Source organism: Myotis myotis, unplaced genomic scaffold (genome assembly GCF_014108235.1).
Source record: "Myotis myotis isolate mMyoMyo1 unplaced genomic scaffold, mMyoMyo1.p scaffold_m19_p_3, whole genome shotgun sequence".
Lineage (NCBI taxonomy): Eukaryota > Metazoa > Chordata > Mammalia > Chiroptera > Vespertilionidae > Myotis > Myotis myotis.
The window spans coordinates 168,689,290-168,707,740 of NW_023416335.1; the positions used below are offsets into that span (position 1 = coordinate 168,689,290).

The window sequence follows — 18,451 nt, forward strand, 5'->3', positions numbered from 1 at the left end:
TACTAATATGGAAACTAAGGCCTAGATCATATAATTACTAGGTAATAGGATTGAAATGTGAAACCAGCTCTATGCAAATTCAATATTATTTCCACTATAAATGAAAAAGTTTAACTTATCTGTATCTTATTTGTTTATTAAGATAGGAACATGTGCAACAAATTTCAGATACATTTTCATCAAAATGTAATTACACCCCAAAACTTGCAGTAATTAAGTTGAATTCATGTTAAATATTAACTGGAGAGCCGTAACTGGTTTGGCTCAGTGGATAGAGCGTCGGCCTGCGGACTGAAGGGTCCCAGGTTCGATTCCGGTCAAGGACATGTACCTTGGTTGCGGGCGCGTCCCCAGTGGGGGGTGTGCAGGAGGCAGCTGATCGATGTTTCTTTCTCATCGATGTTTCTAACTCTCTATTCCTCTCCCTTCCTCTTTATAAAAAATCAATAAAATATATTTTAAAAATATATTAACTGGAGAAAAATCTATTATTGGTGGCAAATAAATGAGATATTATTCATTATCCTTAATAATCCCATTGCACAATGCTCAAGAAACCCTTTGATTATAGTCACTTAATAACTGTGTAATCTTTGGCTCACAATGACTCTGTGTCTTCAACTGTAAAATGGAAATAGTAATAAATACACCTAATAGCATTGGGTCTAAATAAATCAATAGATTAAAAAATCTTAGAAAAGGCTGTGGCACTTGGGCGCAATAAATTTTATATTGTTGTGATCCCTATCACAGCTACAATAATTCCTTTCAAATCACCAATAAGAAGCAGGGCACCGACAGAGTAATTTCTTCAACAGTATTAATGAAATCCAACTTGATTCAATAGTTGTATTCCTGAAAAATTATGGACAATTCACATTTTTAATAAAAGAAATAGCATTCTTTCTTGAAACAAATTTCACTAATGGGTTATTTTGCACTATAACCATTTCCTTTTGCTATTTATTATTTCAAATAAAATGTTTAAAAGGTAAGGAAAAGTGGGTTTTTATATATGAAGTTAAACTCCAGTACCTAAGAACATGAGAAACAATTCAAGTTACAGAACAGGAATTCCCAGTGTGAGGTACAGGTCAGAGAACACCAAATGTTAAATATTAACTTCTTATGTACATTTATTCAGAAACCTAGATTTTTATAGATTAACTTTTCTGTATGTAAATTGTATAAATATGTATATATTTATGCATGTGTGTAGAAAAATTTACTTAAAACACAAGCAAAGTAATTTAAATGCTCAGTAAAATGACAGCATGGATTTGGCCATTTAAAAGAGTTAAGGTTGCTTACAAATGCACAAGCCTTACTCCAGGGAGTGGCTTGGACAACTACACATTCTCAGTATGTATTTTTATCTTTGGAACACCTTCAGGAAATGTCATGTTCTTTTCAGGTTAGTGGCAGGGTCCTGCTAATTTACAATCTGCCACTTCCCTCTGTCTTCCTTTGCCCAGGGTGTCTGTGCTCTCATCTGCTCTCTGATTTGAACCGAGGAACCTGTGTGCAGATGCACGGTACCCCAAATTGTTCCTGTGCCTTCTCTGTCTTTCCACATCAGCACTTTGCTTCTCACCAGGCATTCTGCAGCTGGGGTTCCTTTCCTTTTGTCATCGTTTTTGTTGTTGTTGTTGTTGTTGTTATTGTTGTTAATACTCAACTGAGGATATTTTTTCCACTGATTTTCAGAGACAACGGACACATGCCCCCAGGATTAGGGATCTAAACTGCAAACCAGGTACCTGCCCCTGACCTGGAACTGAACTGGAGATGCTCTGAGCACCGAGCAACACAGGCCAGGGCATCAGGTTCTTTTCTTACGTTACTTTTAGTACCTCATGAGCTGTCTGAATTAACTTAATTCTGTTGATGATTTCAACAAAGTTACAAAGCAATTAATAATAATTTTGTCAGCATTTTTATACTTAATGGTATGTTTAGGGAGAACAGGAAATAGCCTTCTATTGTAGAGTATGGAGTGCTAATCCATACGCATGCAGAAATTATATGCCTCGCAGTGTGACGCCAAATCTGTGATTATCTGGCTGCACATCATACTCATGAATTTCAAGCACGAATGGGCAAAAGCCTTCATTAAAAATTATGGACCCACCTTTCAGGAAAAAATGCTAACATCAAAAGCAAGGGAGGCTGGCACTGGTAAGCTTTCGAAAGCAGAGCTCTGCAATTGTTTCAGCCTGATTAACCCATTCACACCTTTGCATTTGTATTAGAAAATTAAGCCATCTGCAGGTTTTGTTTTTTGTTTTTGTTTTTAAAAAAGGTTTTTGAAGAGTAACTAATGTGACTGAACATTGCTGGCTGTTATTCCTGAAGGTAACGTGAACAGGGTGGCAAATAATGTTTCTCAAAGTGAAGGAACAGGGAAGGAGGCAGGGATTTTAAGGCGGTAACAGACATTGCATCTGAAGAGAAGCAAGTGACATTTTGAAGTTCTGTGAGTACCAGCCTTCCACATAGAATGGCTACTATAGTTGGAGATTAACAATGATTGCCACTCACTGCCCCTGCTGCTGAAATGTTACTCCAGGATCTACACAATGCCCTCCAATTCTCTCTTCATTATTATATTCCATTTACTTCCCCCTACTCCTAATCATCCCAATTATCATAGAATTTCCCCACTGATCCCTCCTCTCACCAGTGCTAGCCAGTACACATGCATCACCCCAGTCTCTTAGGCTGTTGGCATCTTGTATGATGCAACCCTTGCTCCCTCAGCCACCTTTCTTCTGCATGTGCACATTAGCCACAATCTGTCAGCCAGCTGTACCATCGCACAATGCCAAAGAGCAGCGCGGACACTGACCGCTATTGACCACATGGTCAATAATCACTTTCCTATTGTGTAGAGTCTCTGGTAATTGACTTTATCACGCCTTGCTAATTTTTTTTAAAGTTCCCAAATGCAATTTAATTTTTGCGATAGCATTTCTAAAGTTTATTATTTCCCCTCCGTACTAAAACACCCCATCCCCAACATTTAAAACTCAACGATATACGATTAGTATTTTTAAGATGCCATGGCAACCAAAGATTATACTTGAATTTGAATAAAAGGACTCAACCTCCCTGAAAAATCTTCTCTTAGCTGGAAAGAATAGCAATATAATTGTATGTGGAGTCTTGTCAAGTGCATTCAAGAAATGTCAAACTATATTTTCAGCCATGAGTTTGCTTAATCTCCTAAGACTCTCTCTCGCCTTTATGTTGACAAATGAGCAGGGCTGAAATATCAGGGATCTGAGTTGCTGTCAAGATCCACTTCCCATCAAAAGTTGTTCTTGGGTAGCTGTTTTCTCAAAACTTCTGAATTAAAATCTGTACCCACCTCACCTACGGTTCCCCTGGGTTTGCTGCTGAATTCCTCTGTTGCCACTTTAATTGACTCCATGCTTTACTTTTATAGGCGAGTCAATGAACTGTTGTGGAATCACACGCAGCAGGAAAATCAGAGAAGTGCCTGGTAATTGTCACTGATTAGGAAGGGGCCTTCTTTACTCATCGGATTCCCAAGTTGGCTCTTGAATGGCATGTGTGGCCCAAATGCCCTCACTTTCATGTTTTTCTACATATAATCCATTTTAGAAAATAGAAAATTTGTATTTTAACAAAATGTGCAACTTGAACTCTACTAAAATAAGTAGGACTAAACGTGTATGACAAGAAAATTATTTAATTGAGTGTCTTATTCTTGTCTCTAATACTGGTAGAGGAAATCTAGTAATATTTGGAACTAAAGACCCATCGGGAAGGAAAATTATGAGACAAAGTTCTATGGTGGTTAAAAGTTCAAATCCCTACTTTGTGTCAAGATAATATTTTAAAATTCAGCATTTTTTAACACTACATTTTAGTCACTTATTTTGATAAACAGGAACCATGGTTTATCCATTCAAGATTGTCTTGTCATCCTTTGCAAGCATACATGAGATATAAGTATTCCTTAAAGAATATAAACTTTTCATTGTGAATTTTCATCGCTAAACATAATTTATATAATTCAGCTCTTACTTCCGCTAAGCCGTGGAAATTCTGGCAAATGACATAACATTAACATCAGGTATATTTATACTTTGCGTGACCTACTTAAAGCTGACCTCATTTTAAAAAAACCTCACTTAAGTAGTTCCCTATAAAAAATAGTGAATATACAATCTTGGTATTAGTTCATGTTTTGCTGAGCTGTGGGAATGATAGTATAGAGCAGTGGTCGGCAAACTCATTAGTCAACAGAGCCAAATATCAACAGTACAACGATTGAAATTTCTTTTGAGAGCCAAATTTTTTAAACTTAAACTATATAGGTAGGTACATTGTTATTAACTTAATTAGGGTACTCCTAAGGCTTAGGAAGAGCCACACTCAAGGGGCCAAAGAGCCACATGTGGCTCGCGAGCTGTAGTTTGCCGACCACAGGTATAGAGAAAATAAAAGATGTAAAAATTAGTAAAATGTCTTCATTCAGAAAAATGCTAATTGTGAACCATATTTTAAGTCGTTCTTGTTTGTGAAACACTATAATTTTTTTAAACTAAGTAACACTATTAACAGTCATAATTCCACATGCTTCGTCTTTTATCTCACATCAGTTCACAGTCATATTTTCTAAGTAATAATTGCTCAAAGTAAGCCACACTGGGTAAATGGTAACAATGCTTACTAACATTTAATGAGAGGTAAAGAATCGAATTTAAGCACATGAAGAATTGGGGGAGCAGATCATTTGCTGGTGGGAGGGTGAGCCGAAAGGAAGTGTATGTAGATGATGCTGTAATAGAATAGGCTAAATGATGTCATGATTGTTCTCCATATTATGAGCTTGAAAAAGATGGGAAGAGGGATGCTTGTCCTGGTATCTACAGAGGCTAACTTCTCAAATAGTTTGAGCCAAAGACTTGGCATCGTGACCTTGGTCAGCTCTTCATCGTGGCATGGGTCGGTGTCCTTCTGGGAGTCTGTTGAGTGTATCAGAAGGAGGTCACAAAGTTGCTCTGTAAGAGCCCAAATCAAGTTCTAGACCTCGAACTGGAAGCTAGGTAAATTTACCCAGTGCTCGCTTACATTGCCCCATGGCAATGGGCTCTCGGGTGCTGCAACACAGTGAGGAAGCCAGCCCTCCTGTCATCCATGTTTGATATCACGCCTGCTTCTCTGTTGTATAGTCTCTCAGCACCAAAAGATCCCTACCCTTGGTTTCCCTTCAGCTCAAAATTGGATGGTTATGACCCCAAAGATATGTCAAAATACCCCCATGCCAAACTTCCCTAGAATCACCTTACAGAAATGGTCCCAAACATGCCTTCATATTAGAAACGCAGGGAAACTCAAAAAATTCTAATACCCAGGCTACAATCCAGACAAATTAAATCACTATCTCTGGAGTGGGGCACGGGTGTCAGTTGTCTTTGATTCTTCCCAGGTAATTCCAATGTAAAGACAAATTTGGGAACCACACCACTATATGGAATTCAGGTAAAAAGAAACGATTGGGGCAAGCAACTAAACACTAAGCTTGGTTCATTGTATCTATATAGAAACTGCCTAAAAGTTTTATAAATTCTGACACCTTAATGATAATTGTATTCATTTAAGATTTCCACAGTGAATATTCATTAAGTATCCATCTGAATGCCATCCTATATAATAAAAGCATAATATGCAAATCGACTGAACAGCAGAATGACCAGTAGGCAGGGGGCGGGGCCAGTAAGCAGGTGATGCCAGGCCAGCCAAAGCACCTGCCAGCAGGCAGAGGGAGGGAACAGTGATGGGACGGGGGGCAGCAACCAGCCGTGGCAGAGGGGCGATGGGGCAATCGGGGAGGGGGGCGTCCCGCAGATGTCAGTAGGACAGCCCGAGAACTCCCAGACTGTGAGAGGGTGAAGGCCAGGCTGAGGGACCCACCCCCCGACCCCCAGTGCACGAATTTTCATGCACTGGGCCTCTAGTTTCTTTATAATAAACCAAAGCTAGTCAATAAGTCAACAAATACATCATGAGCTTAGGTCTCTGCACCCATGCTGGCAATGGCTAATCTGACCACCATAACAAGCGTTTCCTTAGCACTTCAGAAAGCATTATTATGAAAATGTTTTCATGCCCATATGAGCCTTAAATATTTGGGTGGAAAGAGTGCTAAGTGGTACAAAGACTCTGTTTTCATCAGCTATGATTAAAGTGCAGAGAGTTCTTATCCCCCCTGCATGTTAGTGTTCATAACAAAAGAGACCCAACCCTTTCGAGGGGGGTAAGTTTAAGAGGTGTGATAGAGACTTTCCAGAATGGCACTTGCCCCAAATTCACTCCTCACGTGGATCTTTCATGTCATGTCAGTTTCCAGCTTAATTCTCCTGTTTATAAAGCACAAAACAGATGACCAGAGGACAGAATTTGTGCTAAAGTTATATCCTACTTTACATTCCTGCATTTTTATACTAAACTGAATTTTGATGCCTCTTAGTAGGGAATATGTTCTCTGGTTCAACACAACTCCCTCCTCCACCTCCCCCCCCCCCCCCCCCCCCCCGCCAATTCACATCCTTTTATCTCATACCAGATGTTTACTAGATCACCCTGGCCCTCAGGGCATTTGAATTTGCAACTCTATTATTTATTATTTATGTAAGTTTAACACAAAAAGCCACTGTCACTCATTAAAACCTCACCTCAAATTGATGACTTAGGATATTGAAAGGAGATCGGTAAGACATAAACAGATGTTATAGGACAATATTGTAAAGGACTGGCTGGGGCAAGGCCCTTAAGGAGATTCCTTTAATAAGAAAAAGTCAACTTTAAATGCAATGACATTATAATTCCATTTTTATCATCTACAATATATTCTAATGTTTAATACCTCACATATTTGTTATTATTCTGTAGGTGGTTAGTATATATATTAATTAAGTGATTATTAATTTAATGAGTATGTGAGGGAGGCTCTCAGAAAGGTCTAAGTCTACTAAAAGTCTGTAACTTGGCAGCATCAAAATTTAGTAAAATATTTAAAAATGATGCATAGAGACAACTTATCTGATGAATTTTGTCACATTTAACTACTCGCGGGCCGGTGTGGCTCAATTGGTTCAGCATCATTCCTGCAGGAAGAGGTCACATGTTTATTCCTGGTCAGGCACATGCCTCGGGCTTGCAGGCTCAATCCCTAGTAGGGGGCATGCAGGAGGCAGCCATCAATTTTTTTTTCTTTCACCCTCTCCCTTCTTTTCTCTCTAAAACCAATAAAAACGTTAAAAACAAAAAGAAAAAAACTATTTGTGGGTATGAAGGTAATTTGAATAAAGGCAAAAGATAACTGATATTTGGGCTAAAATAGTACTAAAAATAAATTTGTACAGTATCCATTTGATAGGATACACTCTGAGCTTAATTAGGAACTAATTAATTTGAAACTAGAGAACTTATTTTCTCAAAAATATTATCATCTATAGACATAGTCAATTGGAGGTGTCAGCAATTTCAGAAAAAACACCAATGGCCCTCTTAGAAACTTATATGGCTTAGAAAAGTATTGCGTGAATACGTACCAAGAATAATTTTCTGTTTGTTTTTCTAAGTGTTCATATAATCAAAGTAAATAATTTCTAAAAATTATATTCTTTAATACAAATAGATATATTTCTTTTTATATTTTAGGGGAAATTTTTAAATGGTCCTTGAAAAGGCATTTTATATCTCCACCAATATAGTATAAACCAATTTGTTGGTCAAAAATGTATTTTAACAACTATATAATTTAAATTATATTTAGTCCCCTGTTAATAGTCAAAAGAATCATATAATAAGCTTGTTTAATAAACTATACAGTCATCATATAAATCAATACGCATTCAATTAAGGAATGATTTTTGATATCGAGCATTTGGGAAGGCAAAAAAAATTGTTCATTTTGCTAATTTTTTATTGTGACAAAATAAATGCATTTTAAAAATCTACACTTAGATTTGTCAAAAATCTTCTATTGATTATGTCAGCTCTAGTTGAAATTGAAAACACCAAAGAGAAACTGGGATAATTATAACACAAGTCAAGGAAAAAAGTACTTGAAAATTATTAGTTTTCATTTTTTCAATAGCTACAGATTCACAGTATCTTCTATGATGTATTTTAAAGCCTTATGAGAAGTGCTGTTCTTTTCAATGAAAACAAATGGCTTCTCTCCAGGTTTCCTGTTTCCTTGCAAGCACCTGACTCACGCATTGCTTCTCATGTACCCTCTGCTCAGCAGTGAGAAACAACTTGAAATTTTGAAGTTTGCACATGTGATGTCCTAACTTTCAGTGATCGCTGTTCTGCAGCACTAAAGAAACTATTGATGTGGACCCAATCATCTGCTGCATTTGATAACTTTGGAAATATCAAAGGTATTGATTTGCTATTATCCTTAACTAGTAAGTTTTGTTGTGATTGTATGTATGCTTAATTTACTCCTTTCCTTGTGCAATTACATGTTCACAAAGCTCCTTATGATATTTCATTAAGCAACTTGGTGTACTAGTGAAGGGTACTGGAGCCAGGCCAGGTCTTAACATATTTAGTCTGCCAGGGCAAAAGAAAGTTCTTTATTTCCTAATTGGCATTCAGATATATGTGAGCAGAGAAGAACAAATGCCAAGCATGATTTTACGTAGCCACGCATTATCAAAACATTCCCTTTGTTCACTCAAATACTCCAGTGTTGAAACATGGTATAATAGCTTTTATTAAGCAACAACAACAAAAACATAAGTACTAGGAACTTTGTTGCTATAAATTTCTTTTTGATGCCTATAGAACATTTAACTAAAATGAAACATACACTGTGAACATAAACATATTTAGTTATAAAACTCCTTGGGGCAAACAACTACTAAAGAATAGCAACTCATATAAACAAAACAGAGCTCATACCCTGGAATTGCAGTATGTATCTTAATTATAGTGGAATATAGCGGTATCCTTTTACTTTCTTTTACAGTCCCAGAAATAAGGTGCTTTCCACCACTGATATTTGCTAAATGGGAATAGAAATAAATAGCTGAGTTTCTAAAGTTTAAATGTAATAGTACTATCTCTTAGTACCTGAAAGACATGCACTCCCCTCCAAACTAGTGACATAATTCAACAAATGTTATTGACACTGGAAGAAAAAAAAATCAAGCTAAGTCCTGTGTCTATATTCCATGTTTTGTTAAAATCTATGATTAAATATTACCAAAAAAGTTATTTAGCTTGACAGAATAGTAAAGTAGTTGAAAGCATTGAAAACTTTGGGGAGCTAACTGAAAACTCTCTCTCTCCCCCACCCCTTCTCTCTCTCTCTCTCTCTCTCTCTCTCTCTCCTCTCTTTTTCACACACACACACACACACACACACACACACATTTATTTAGTGCCTCTTTCTGCTTGGCCCACAGAAAGAGGCACTAAATAAAAGTTTATAAAATGTTTTAGAATAATAATCTATTTTTACCAACAAAAAGAAGCCTATAACTTAATTTTTGATGCTCTAATCTAAGCTAATATTAACCAGCCCTCATCTATGTATATAAAAGCCTAAGTGACCATCTGGCCATCTGACCAGTAGCTACGATGCACACTGACCACCAGGGGGCAGACACTCAACGCACAGGCATGACAAATCTCAGAGGAAAGGGGGAGAGGGGAGGGCGGGAAGAGATTAACCAAAGATCTTATATGCATACTAAAGGCCCGGTGCGTGCACCAGTGGGGTCCCTCATCCTGGCCTGTGGGGATCAGGCCAAAATTGGCAGTCTGACATCCTCCAAGGGGTCCTGGATTGCGAGAGGGTGCAGGCCAGACCGAGGGACCCTACTGGTGCACAAATCTGTGCACCAGGCCTCTAGTTTCATTATATTATTGACTTTCAGAGGGAACAAATATCAAATATCAATGTCTCCTAGCTTTTATTTAAACTACTTCAGGCAAATGATTGACAAATGGTACTTTAAAAAGTGTGAAACATTGTTAGGAAAATTATAAAGAATGGGTGGCCAAAGGACACCTTCTTTGAGGAAGTATAAACCAAGTAATAGAAAGAAAGTAAAATGGAATTAAAAGAAGCCATAACTGAGCTGGGAACAGAAAAGAAGAAAAGTGAGCATTCCCTACCCCTGATGAGTATGTCTTTCTCTAAGAGATGCTTAGTGTCTTCCACATCTCACCTCAATCCACTTCCCAAGATGCCTTTCATACTCTTAGAATAATATGGTCCATAAATTTTTAATAAATGGATATAAATTACATACAGTACACCAGTAACATACTATAGAATTTGATAGACACTGAATTTAGGGGAGTTATAAGCAGAGCCAGAATTTTTGATTCTATTCTTAAACATCTATCTGCTATACTCAAATCTATTTTACTCAGAAATCCTCTTTTTTTTATTCCACATCGTATTCTGTAACTACTTTAAAAATTTAAGGGTCCCGAACATTAAAAGACTCTTGATCACCATTTGTGATGCTATCTGAAAATAGGAGGTTGGACTCTTATCTTATTAATTTTTTAGTGAAAACTTATTATATTTAAAAAACATGAAACACAATGATAAAATATTTATAGAGACATTAAAATATTTATACATGTTAAAGCAAAATGGCCATATTTGTTTCTAAATTTTCTAATGAGTAAAAAGGTAATGTAAAAAATAATTCCTCGCCTGGCCAGGCACATGCCTGGGTTGTGGGCTATCCCCAGGAGGCAGGCAATCAATGATTCTCTCTCATCATTGATGCTTCTGCCTCTCTCTCCCTCTCCCTTCCTCTCTGAAGTCAATAAAAATATATTTTTAAATAATAATAATTCCTCTATTCTGCTCTTTGATTCAATAAAATGAGCAGATGAACTGGCAATGATTTTCAGGAATTACGGGTGCCATTAAATCTACTGTCCTGGGTTTTGTCTGTGTGGTAGTCAATGCTGGTGCCCCACCCAGGTCCTCTTGACCTCTGGTGCTCTGCATTCCCCAAGAACATCCTACCAGAGCAGTGGATCTGGCCCAGGGTAGACTTTACCTGAAGCCAAATGACCACATCTGTGCTTGCCTCCTCCCCCTCTTCTCTCCTGCGTCCCTCGTCTCCTTACAGGTTTCCTTGGAAAGTATGTCCACACGTGTCCCCAAGCTCATGATGCATGCTCTTTTTCTAGGGAATCTCACTTAACATAAACTCTTTATAGAAACAGTCTATTGCCTAATTAAAGTCTTGATCCAGTTTCATTTTCATTGTAAAAAATAATGAAATGAAACTACAAATGTACCATACATGGAGTTAACTAATCATGGATTAAAGTCATGAACTAGCTCCAATGAACAGGCTGAGAATGAGAGCAAAAGAGACCACCTCGGAGTACTGCTGGGCGCTTGAGGCCGGATTCAGGGGTTACACATCTGGTGCCCTTCCATTTGTCACATACACTTGTTCAATGAGTTTGCTAGCTCTGATTCTTCGTTGCATGTCTCACAGTTTAAATTCCTTTCTATTATGAAGTTCAGTAAAGCTGTTATTGCTACTTTATTTTAGATACTAAATCAATTCAATTATGCTTTTTATTCTGTCATTTTAAAATATCAGTGGAAGAGAAATAATTAGGAAGCTGGCGTTGATCATAATACAAATTGTCAAGCTCAATTCTAGAGAGAATAACAAGCTAGATGTGATCTCAGTTATATTCCAGGTTATTGTTCATTGACAAACAGCATTTGAGAGCAATCCACAAAAGAGTGACATGTGTATAATAGAAAAATTTGAACTAAATAAACTATTATTAAGTTGGTGAAATGAAAATAACACAGATAATCACACCCCTTCCTTAGCAAGTAGGCAATAAGCATGGGACAACAATAAAAAAAATCACCAAATTTTAGGTTAGTACGTGTATATAATTACAAAATTTATTTTATATTTCCTATGTTTAAACTAGAAGGAATAATTTATTCTCAAATGCTGCAGAAATATTTCCTCCCTCTATTCTGTTCTAGATTTGTTAATAAATACTAATCCAGAAGGAGTATAAATTATTCTCAAGTATGTATTGTTCTTAATCCTCTCTCCCTCCATCCACTAAAGATTAACCAATCTCTGTCTTGCACAGTAAAGGCTGTCTGCTTCAGTGACTAAAGGGATACATCTCAACCCAGCTTCCTTCTCTCCCCCAAGCTCAGAGCAGAACTTATGCCACCGACAGCAATAATGACCATTCCAGGAACCATCTGGTGGGATCTGAGAATCTCAATCTTTGTTTTACCAAAGAATGCCTTTTATACTCACATGGTCACAGCACCATTCTGAGAGCATTGCCTCCATTCAAGGGTGTTTACATCATGTGTCCTCCTGCAAACAAGCTTAGCAGAAGCCAGTGTATAGCCTTTGGTGGGGGGGGGGGGGGGGGCGGGGAGTGGGGGGGGGGAATTGATATCTATGTATCCTGAACAATACAGCTCTCCTCCTGTCCCCTTTAGCATTGTGCAATGTTCATGTTATAATACTAAGTCACAAAGTGTAATGAGGGAAATAGAAATGGAACTTAATGCTTATGTGCTCTATCGATTCTTTCAAAAACAATTTCTTGAGCACCTGTTGTATGCCTGGTACTGTGTTTGGTGCTAGGAATATAATTGTGAACACTATGGACACTGTAATTCCCCTCAAAGAGTTTATAGTCAAGTAAGGAGGAGTTTTCAGTTTTGCTTCTTAAATAAAGTCTTTTGAAAAAATAAAATAGCAACAAAAATATGAATATGAATTATAAAATCTGAAGAAATAAAAGCATGTGAAAAATAAAAAGGCAAAACTTGCCATTCAAATATTTAGAGAAATAATTTAATATTTATGTATAAAGCAGGCACAGTTAAAACAGAAGGGAAAAATATATTTTTAAAGACTTTTTTTCCTAGCCCAGCTGGTGTGGTTAAGTGTCGACTTATAAACCAGGAGGTCATAGTTTGATTTCTGATCAGGGCACATTCACAGGTTGTGGGCTCAATCCCCAGTGGGAAGTTTTGCAGGAGGCAGCCAATCAATAACTTTCTCTCATCACTGACGTTTATCTCTCTCTCCCTCCCCCTTCCCCTTCCTCTCTGAAATCAATAAAAAATATTAATTTTTTTTTCTAAACTCATATTCTTGAAAGGGCTTCGATAGAGAGAAATAATAAAACAAATTTAAAACTTTTATTTCTTGTTATAACCCAGCTACAAAGGCTATGTTTTATCCACCTAAAGGCATTTCCAAATGAAGGTATTGACTCAGTTTCTCCGGTTCTAGTGGAACTCTGAGTTTCAAGAAGAAAAACAAAGTCTATTAAAACTGCACACAATTTAAAAACAAATGGTGACTATATAAACATGAAATAAAGGTAGAGTCAATTGGCAAACAACGCAATTGGTGTGTGTGTGTGTGTGTGTGTGTGTGTGTGTGTGTGTGTGTGTGTGTGTGTGATTAGCTTCATAGTGGAAGCTTTGCTAGTAGTGGTAATATGTATACAAATGCCCACAGACCATCCTGGGGAAAATAGGTCAAGGCCAGACAAGTTCATACACACCTAGTTTTATGATGAAAGATGCTCTTTAAGTACTTTAGTATTTACCATGAGAACTGCCTTCTTTAGGTCATGGCTCAACTTCACCTTATTTGTACCTTTCCCTGCACACCCCTTCTCCCAACCTGGAGTTAACTTCAGACCTGGAGTCTGACGTCCCTGTCACTATCATGAGCCATACACCATTAACTGCCACAAGAGAAAAGACACTAGAACAGGGGAATAAGGGACTGGGAAAAGGTATGGGTAGGATGGATAGATAGGAAGTGCTAATAAACAAGGAGCAGGAGCAAGTGCCATCTTGATGTCCTCAGAACCTCCTGCCACCTTAGACCGAAGCAGAAGCTGTGACCTCTGTCTTCTGAAGGAGGGATGGTAAAACTAGAGCAACGTGCTGTGGGACTGGCCAGCACCACTCTGCTCCTTGCTCAATGGTGCAGAGCCTGGGCAAATGTGTGGCTATGAGGCAATGGTGGCATATGAGACACCCAGTGTTTTTGATTCATGCTTATCTTTATGACAGTTCGTCTCTGCTCCTACCATGGACCAGCTCAAGGATGAATTACACCAGGTATCACTTTATTTCCTTTATGTTATTATTTTTTTTAACCAACTTAACAAAAATGACACGAGGTGCACCACAGAGCCAGAAAAAGTCAGGACTGCCCAGTGAATGGAATCCAGTAGAGCCTGATGCTTAGTTGGGTGAGGGCCAAAGACATTCGTAAGATTGATTAATAATTCCCTGCCTGTGGACCAATCATATAGACCGGTGTACCTTTTAAAACCATGGGAAAGTTATGGATTTTTGTCCATAAAATAAAAACCCTTTCTTTAGAAATGCATTAAAAGGTACACTTTTATTAGAAATGAAAACAGTCACTTGTTTTGCCATGACAGTCACCTTCATCATTGATATTCACTTCATGATGAGAATTCTGCTGACAAATGAAGGTCAAAGCTACCCTAAACTCCACTTGGGAGGAAAACTATTATTTTTAAAAATGTTATCAATGCACACATATGTAGACATATAAATATTTATACAGAAACCTCCTGCCTAGCCAGTGAACAGAAATGGGAATAGAATGATGTGCTCTGGGAATCCTTCCTGTGTGACTGGACTTGCAAATCAGGAGCGCATTGTGTTTCTTTTGCCATCCCTACCACTGTGGCTAATGAGGAAAGGTGAATATTTCATATAACATGAGCAGAAAGGGACTTTGGATTCTACCCAGTTTATAGAAAGGAAAAGATGAGAGGCCCCGGGAAGTAAGGTGACTTAAGATCACATTACTTAGTTAAACCTAAAACCTAGTTTTCTTGATTCTCAATCCAATCTGACTTCTGTGATATGGGAAGTATAATTAGAGTAGTAATCTATGGTATAGGGAGAGGTAAAACATATCAGGTTGGCTAGTAGAAGCAGAAGACATTATAGTAGTAAATTTAGGAGAAACTATGATGGTTAACCTGACCGAGGATAAAAAGAAAGGCCATAGGCTGAAGTCTGAAAATATTTCTATTTCCCTAAACCACAAGAGTAAGGCAGGTAAGTGCACAGTAGAAATACAACCCAGAAGATTCAGGGTCTTTGGATAAAGCTGCACCATGCATTTGATTCCTTAAGCTGCCCTAGGAACTGGACCCCACCTTATTGCTCAAAAGAAATAAATCCAGATAAAAACTAACCAGTAAATAGAGGCAGAGTCATATATGATGTAGGAGACACTATCTTGAAGGAAAGTCTGGGGAGGAGTTGAATGAAACTGGGTCACAAACAATAACGGGAAAGAAAATGATTTATGGCTGACTTTTGCCTGAAAATTGCAAAGCAAGCTTCTAGGTCTTATTGGTCTGTTGCTTCTCCCCTGATTTTATGAGAAAGCAACGTACCATACTGTCTTAGTCTATCCAAGCATTGGCCATTGGAAGGAAAATCCAGATGCTCTGGAACCTCATGATCCTGGGGTTCCATGGAAGAATCTTGGGTCAATGAGCCACCCTTGCCATCACTTCAAGGACTGGGCCCAGTGAGGGGATGAGAGCCCACAATATGAATAACAATAATAAAGCACTAGGCCTGCATTCCACTTCCGCATGTTTGTTGCGTTTGTTTGTTTGTTTGTTTGTTAATCATCACCCGAGGATATTTTTTTCATTGATTTTTAGAGAGAGTGGAAGGGAGGGGGGGAGAAAGAGAGAAACATCAATGTGAGAGAGACACATTGATTGATTGACTTTTGCATGTGCTCCCAGGACCAGGGATTGAACCTGCAACCTAGGTACATGCCCTTGACTGCGAATCAAACCCATGACCCTTCAGTGCACTGGCCAACACTCTAGCCATTGAGCAACACAAGCCAGGGCCCACTTCAGCATTTTAAATCTTATCACAGGGCCACATATTTAATCTTTACAGGAAACCTGTAACACAGGTAGAAATTATTCATCCCTTTTAAGAAACGTGTGCACCAAGGCTCAGAGAATTGTGTATTGCTTGTGGAAGGTCAAACCACTGGTAGCAAGGTCTGAGGGTCTGCATTTCCAATCCAATTCTCCATTTTAGTGAACAGATTCACTACAGAATGGAGTCAAAATCCACAATTAATGCAGAGATTTTTCAAAAGGCATCACCTCAAATTCCACAGAAAGTATATACTTAAAGTTCACATAGTTCTTTCTAAATAATTTTTTCCAATGGAAATAGAAATTTTTTACATGCATCAGCCTGGTCTCAATGGCTGGTTTATTCTAATTACAATTTCTAGTGAGTGCAAATAAAATAAATCACTTCTCAAATTTAGATTTTAAAGTTAATGGAATGGGATGCATCTGGTAATTTGTTCTGTTAACATTCTATAATTGAACAGAGGTGGGAGGAGGCTCAAAAACAGGCTATACAAACCCTTTCATGGTTACTTAATACTCTTGCAGGATGATCACAATAGCAGCAGGTAAGATATCACTGTTTCTTGTTCCCTGAAAACCTTCCTCTAGGTAAGAAACAAAGCTATCAATGGAAATGCAGTAATGGTTATGACAATCTACCTGTGATCCCTGGAACACATCTGTAGGGGCACATCCATCCCAATTCTTGTTTATGTTGGGTATCATCATTCCTTTAGTAGGGCTCATTGTCAAGTGATAGATGAATAAAGCTAATTAGGATTAACTATACTTATAAAAGGTGTCAATGAATGTTAAAGTGTCCCATATTTATGAGAGTTATGCTCTTTACACTTCAAGATTCTCTTATAAACATAAAGTCATAGAGCCTTTTAGTACATACTGTGTTTAATTAACCCAATGGTTAAAAACAGAAGCTACTTTCCTAACAGATGAGCTCAGCATGAGATATAATTTGTGTATTTGTTGCAGGCATATAATAATAAAGACTAATAATACATGAAAGATTAAAATATACAACTCTCAGAACTCTTAGTTACTACTGTTAAGTCAGGTTCGATGAGCAAAACAAATATGAAAAACTATTTTAAAAGGCCATAAAGAATACTTAATGTGGTTTTTTGAGACAGGCCAGACAACATTCCTTACCTAAAATTTGCACATGGTAAAAACAACAACAAACATAATTTCACAGGTAATAACTTTCTATTAATTTCATGAATGTGTATATGTTTGTATATACATGTAGCCCAGGAAATAGCCATCAATATTACAATTGTATCTTTTCCCTATGGTAAACAGATATTACATATTATCTGGACTTACCTATACCCATGAATGTGTTCCACTCAAAACAGAGGTAACTATATTCTCTAAACCATCAAAAGTGATGTCTATCCCACATGTGAACATGTCTTCTATCGGCTATGAAATGGATGAAGTTAAAATTTCTTACCATCCAAGCTGTGACAAAGTCCCCCATCCAGGTCCCCACAGCAGCTACCTTCATGAAACTCTCATTTCGGATGCCCATATAGTCTGTAATGATATATGCTCTGTGGAAACAAACACACAAGACATTGTCCAGACTCAGAGAGACATACAGTCAAAGCCGCCTGGCTCAGCAACATGCAAAGAGACTTTCCCTCTCTCGGTAAGCTTTCCTGCTTCCTCTCTCCACATGCGCTTACAAACGGAGAGGCTAGGACGGGCTCTGAGGTGTGTGGGTCAGTTCCAATTAGGCTTGAAAGACTGTGACTATGCCAATTACCATCTGCATTCCATTTTGAGCTGTAAGACTGACAACAGCTTTTGGAAAATCAAACAGAAATACTCAGCAAAGGCATCATTTCATGCTCACTCAAGCATGAGGAGAGCAGAAACAACTGTCGAATTAGAGTAACTTGAAAGGAAAGAGAAGAGCTCACTTTCCTTCAGTCTGTCAAGTCAGGACTATTGGAGAGATGCTGGGATGAGGCTTCAGATATAATACCTGAAAAATGTTCAGAATAATGTCAAGATTTGGGGGAAATTTCCACACGATAAAGCAATGTAAAATGTGATTCAAAGATATCTACTTTAAATTATTACTTAAGTAACACTAGCCAGAAGATTTAATGTCATCACTCCTTTTGTTTAGCTAACTCTGTTTGCTAACACCAATTTGTACTCTTCACAGGTCAAGGAGAGATTCAAAGGTACAACAAGTAATGAGACCATGCTTATTGTTGACTTCGCATTTTCATTTTCTCCTTTGATAGTCAAGAAAATCCTAAGTATTATTTTTCCGTTTATTAATTTCTCAGAAAACCCTGACTCAGAGAGATCAGTTAACTTGCCTAACCAATACCACATAACTAATGAATGGTAGTTAGGAACTAAATATCATTCTCTCTCTAAGTTTGTTCTTCTCAGATTTTTTTTTTACTTTAAATTGTGT

At 37.7% G+C, this 18,451-nt stretch overlaps 1 protein-coding gene across 4 annotated transcripts in view; it reads right to left on the bottom strand.

Moving 5' to 3' along the window:
- The window catches only part of TMEM117 (transmembrane protein 117), a 433,115-nt gene that overhangs the window by 192,687 nt on the left and 221,977 nt on the right, over window positions 1-18,451 (bottom strand). For 3 of the 4 annotated variants that reach the window (XM_036300144.1, XM_036300143.1, XM_036300145.1), the window contains exon 4: window positions 17,468-17,567. The exons of the other annotated variant lie outside the window; for it this stretch is intronic. In XM_036300144.1, the coding sequence (XP_036156037.1) occupies window positions 17,468-17,567 (100 nt within the window). The remainder of the gene's footprint in view (window positions 1-17,467; window positions 17,568-18,451) is intronic. 4 annotated transcript variants of the gene reach the window in all.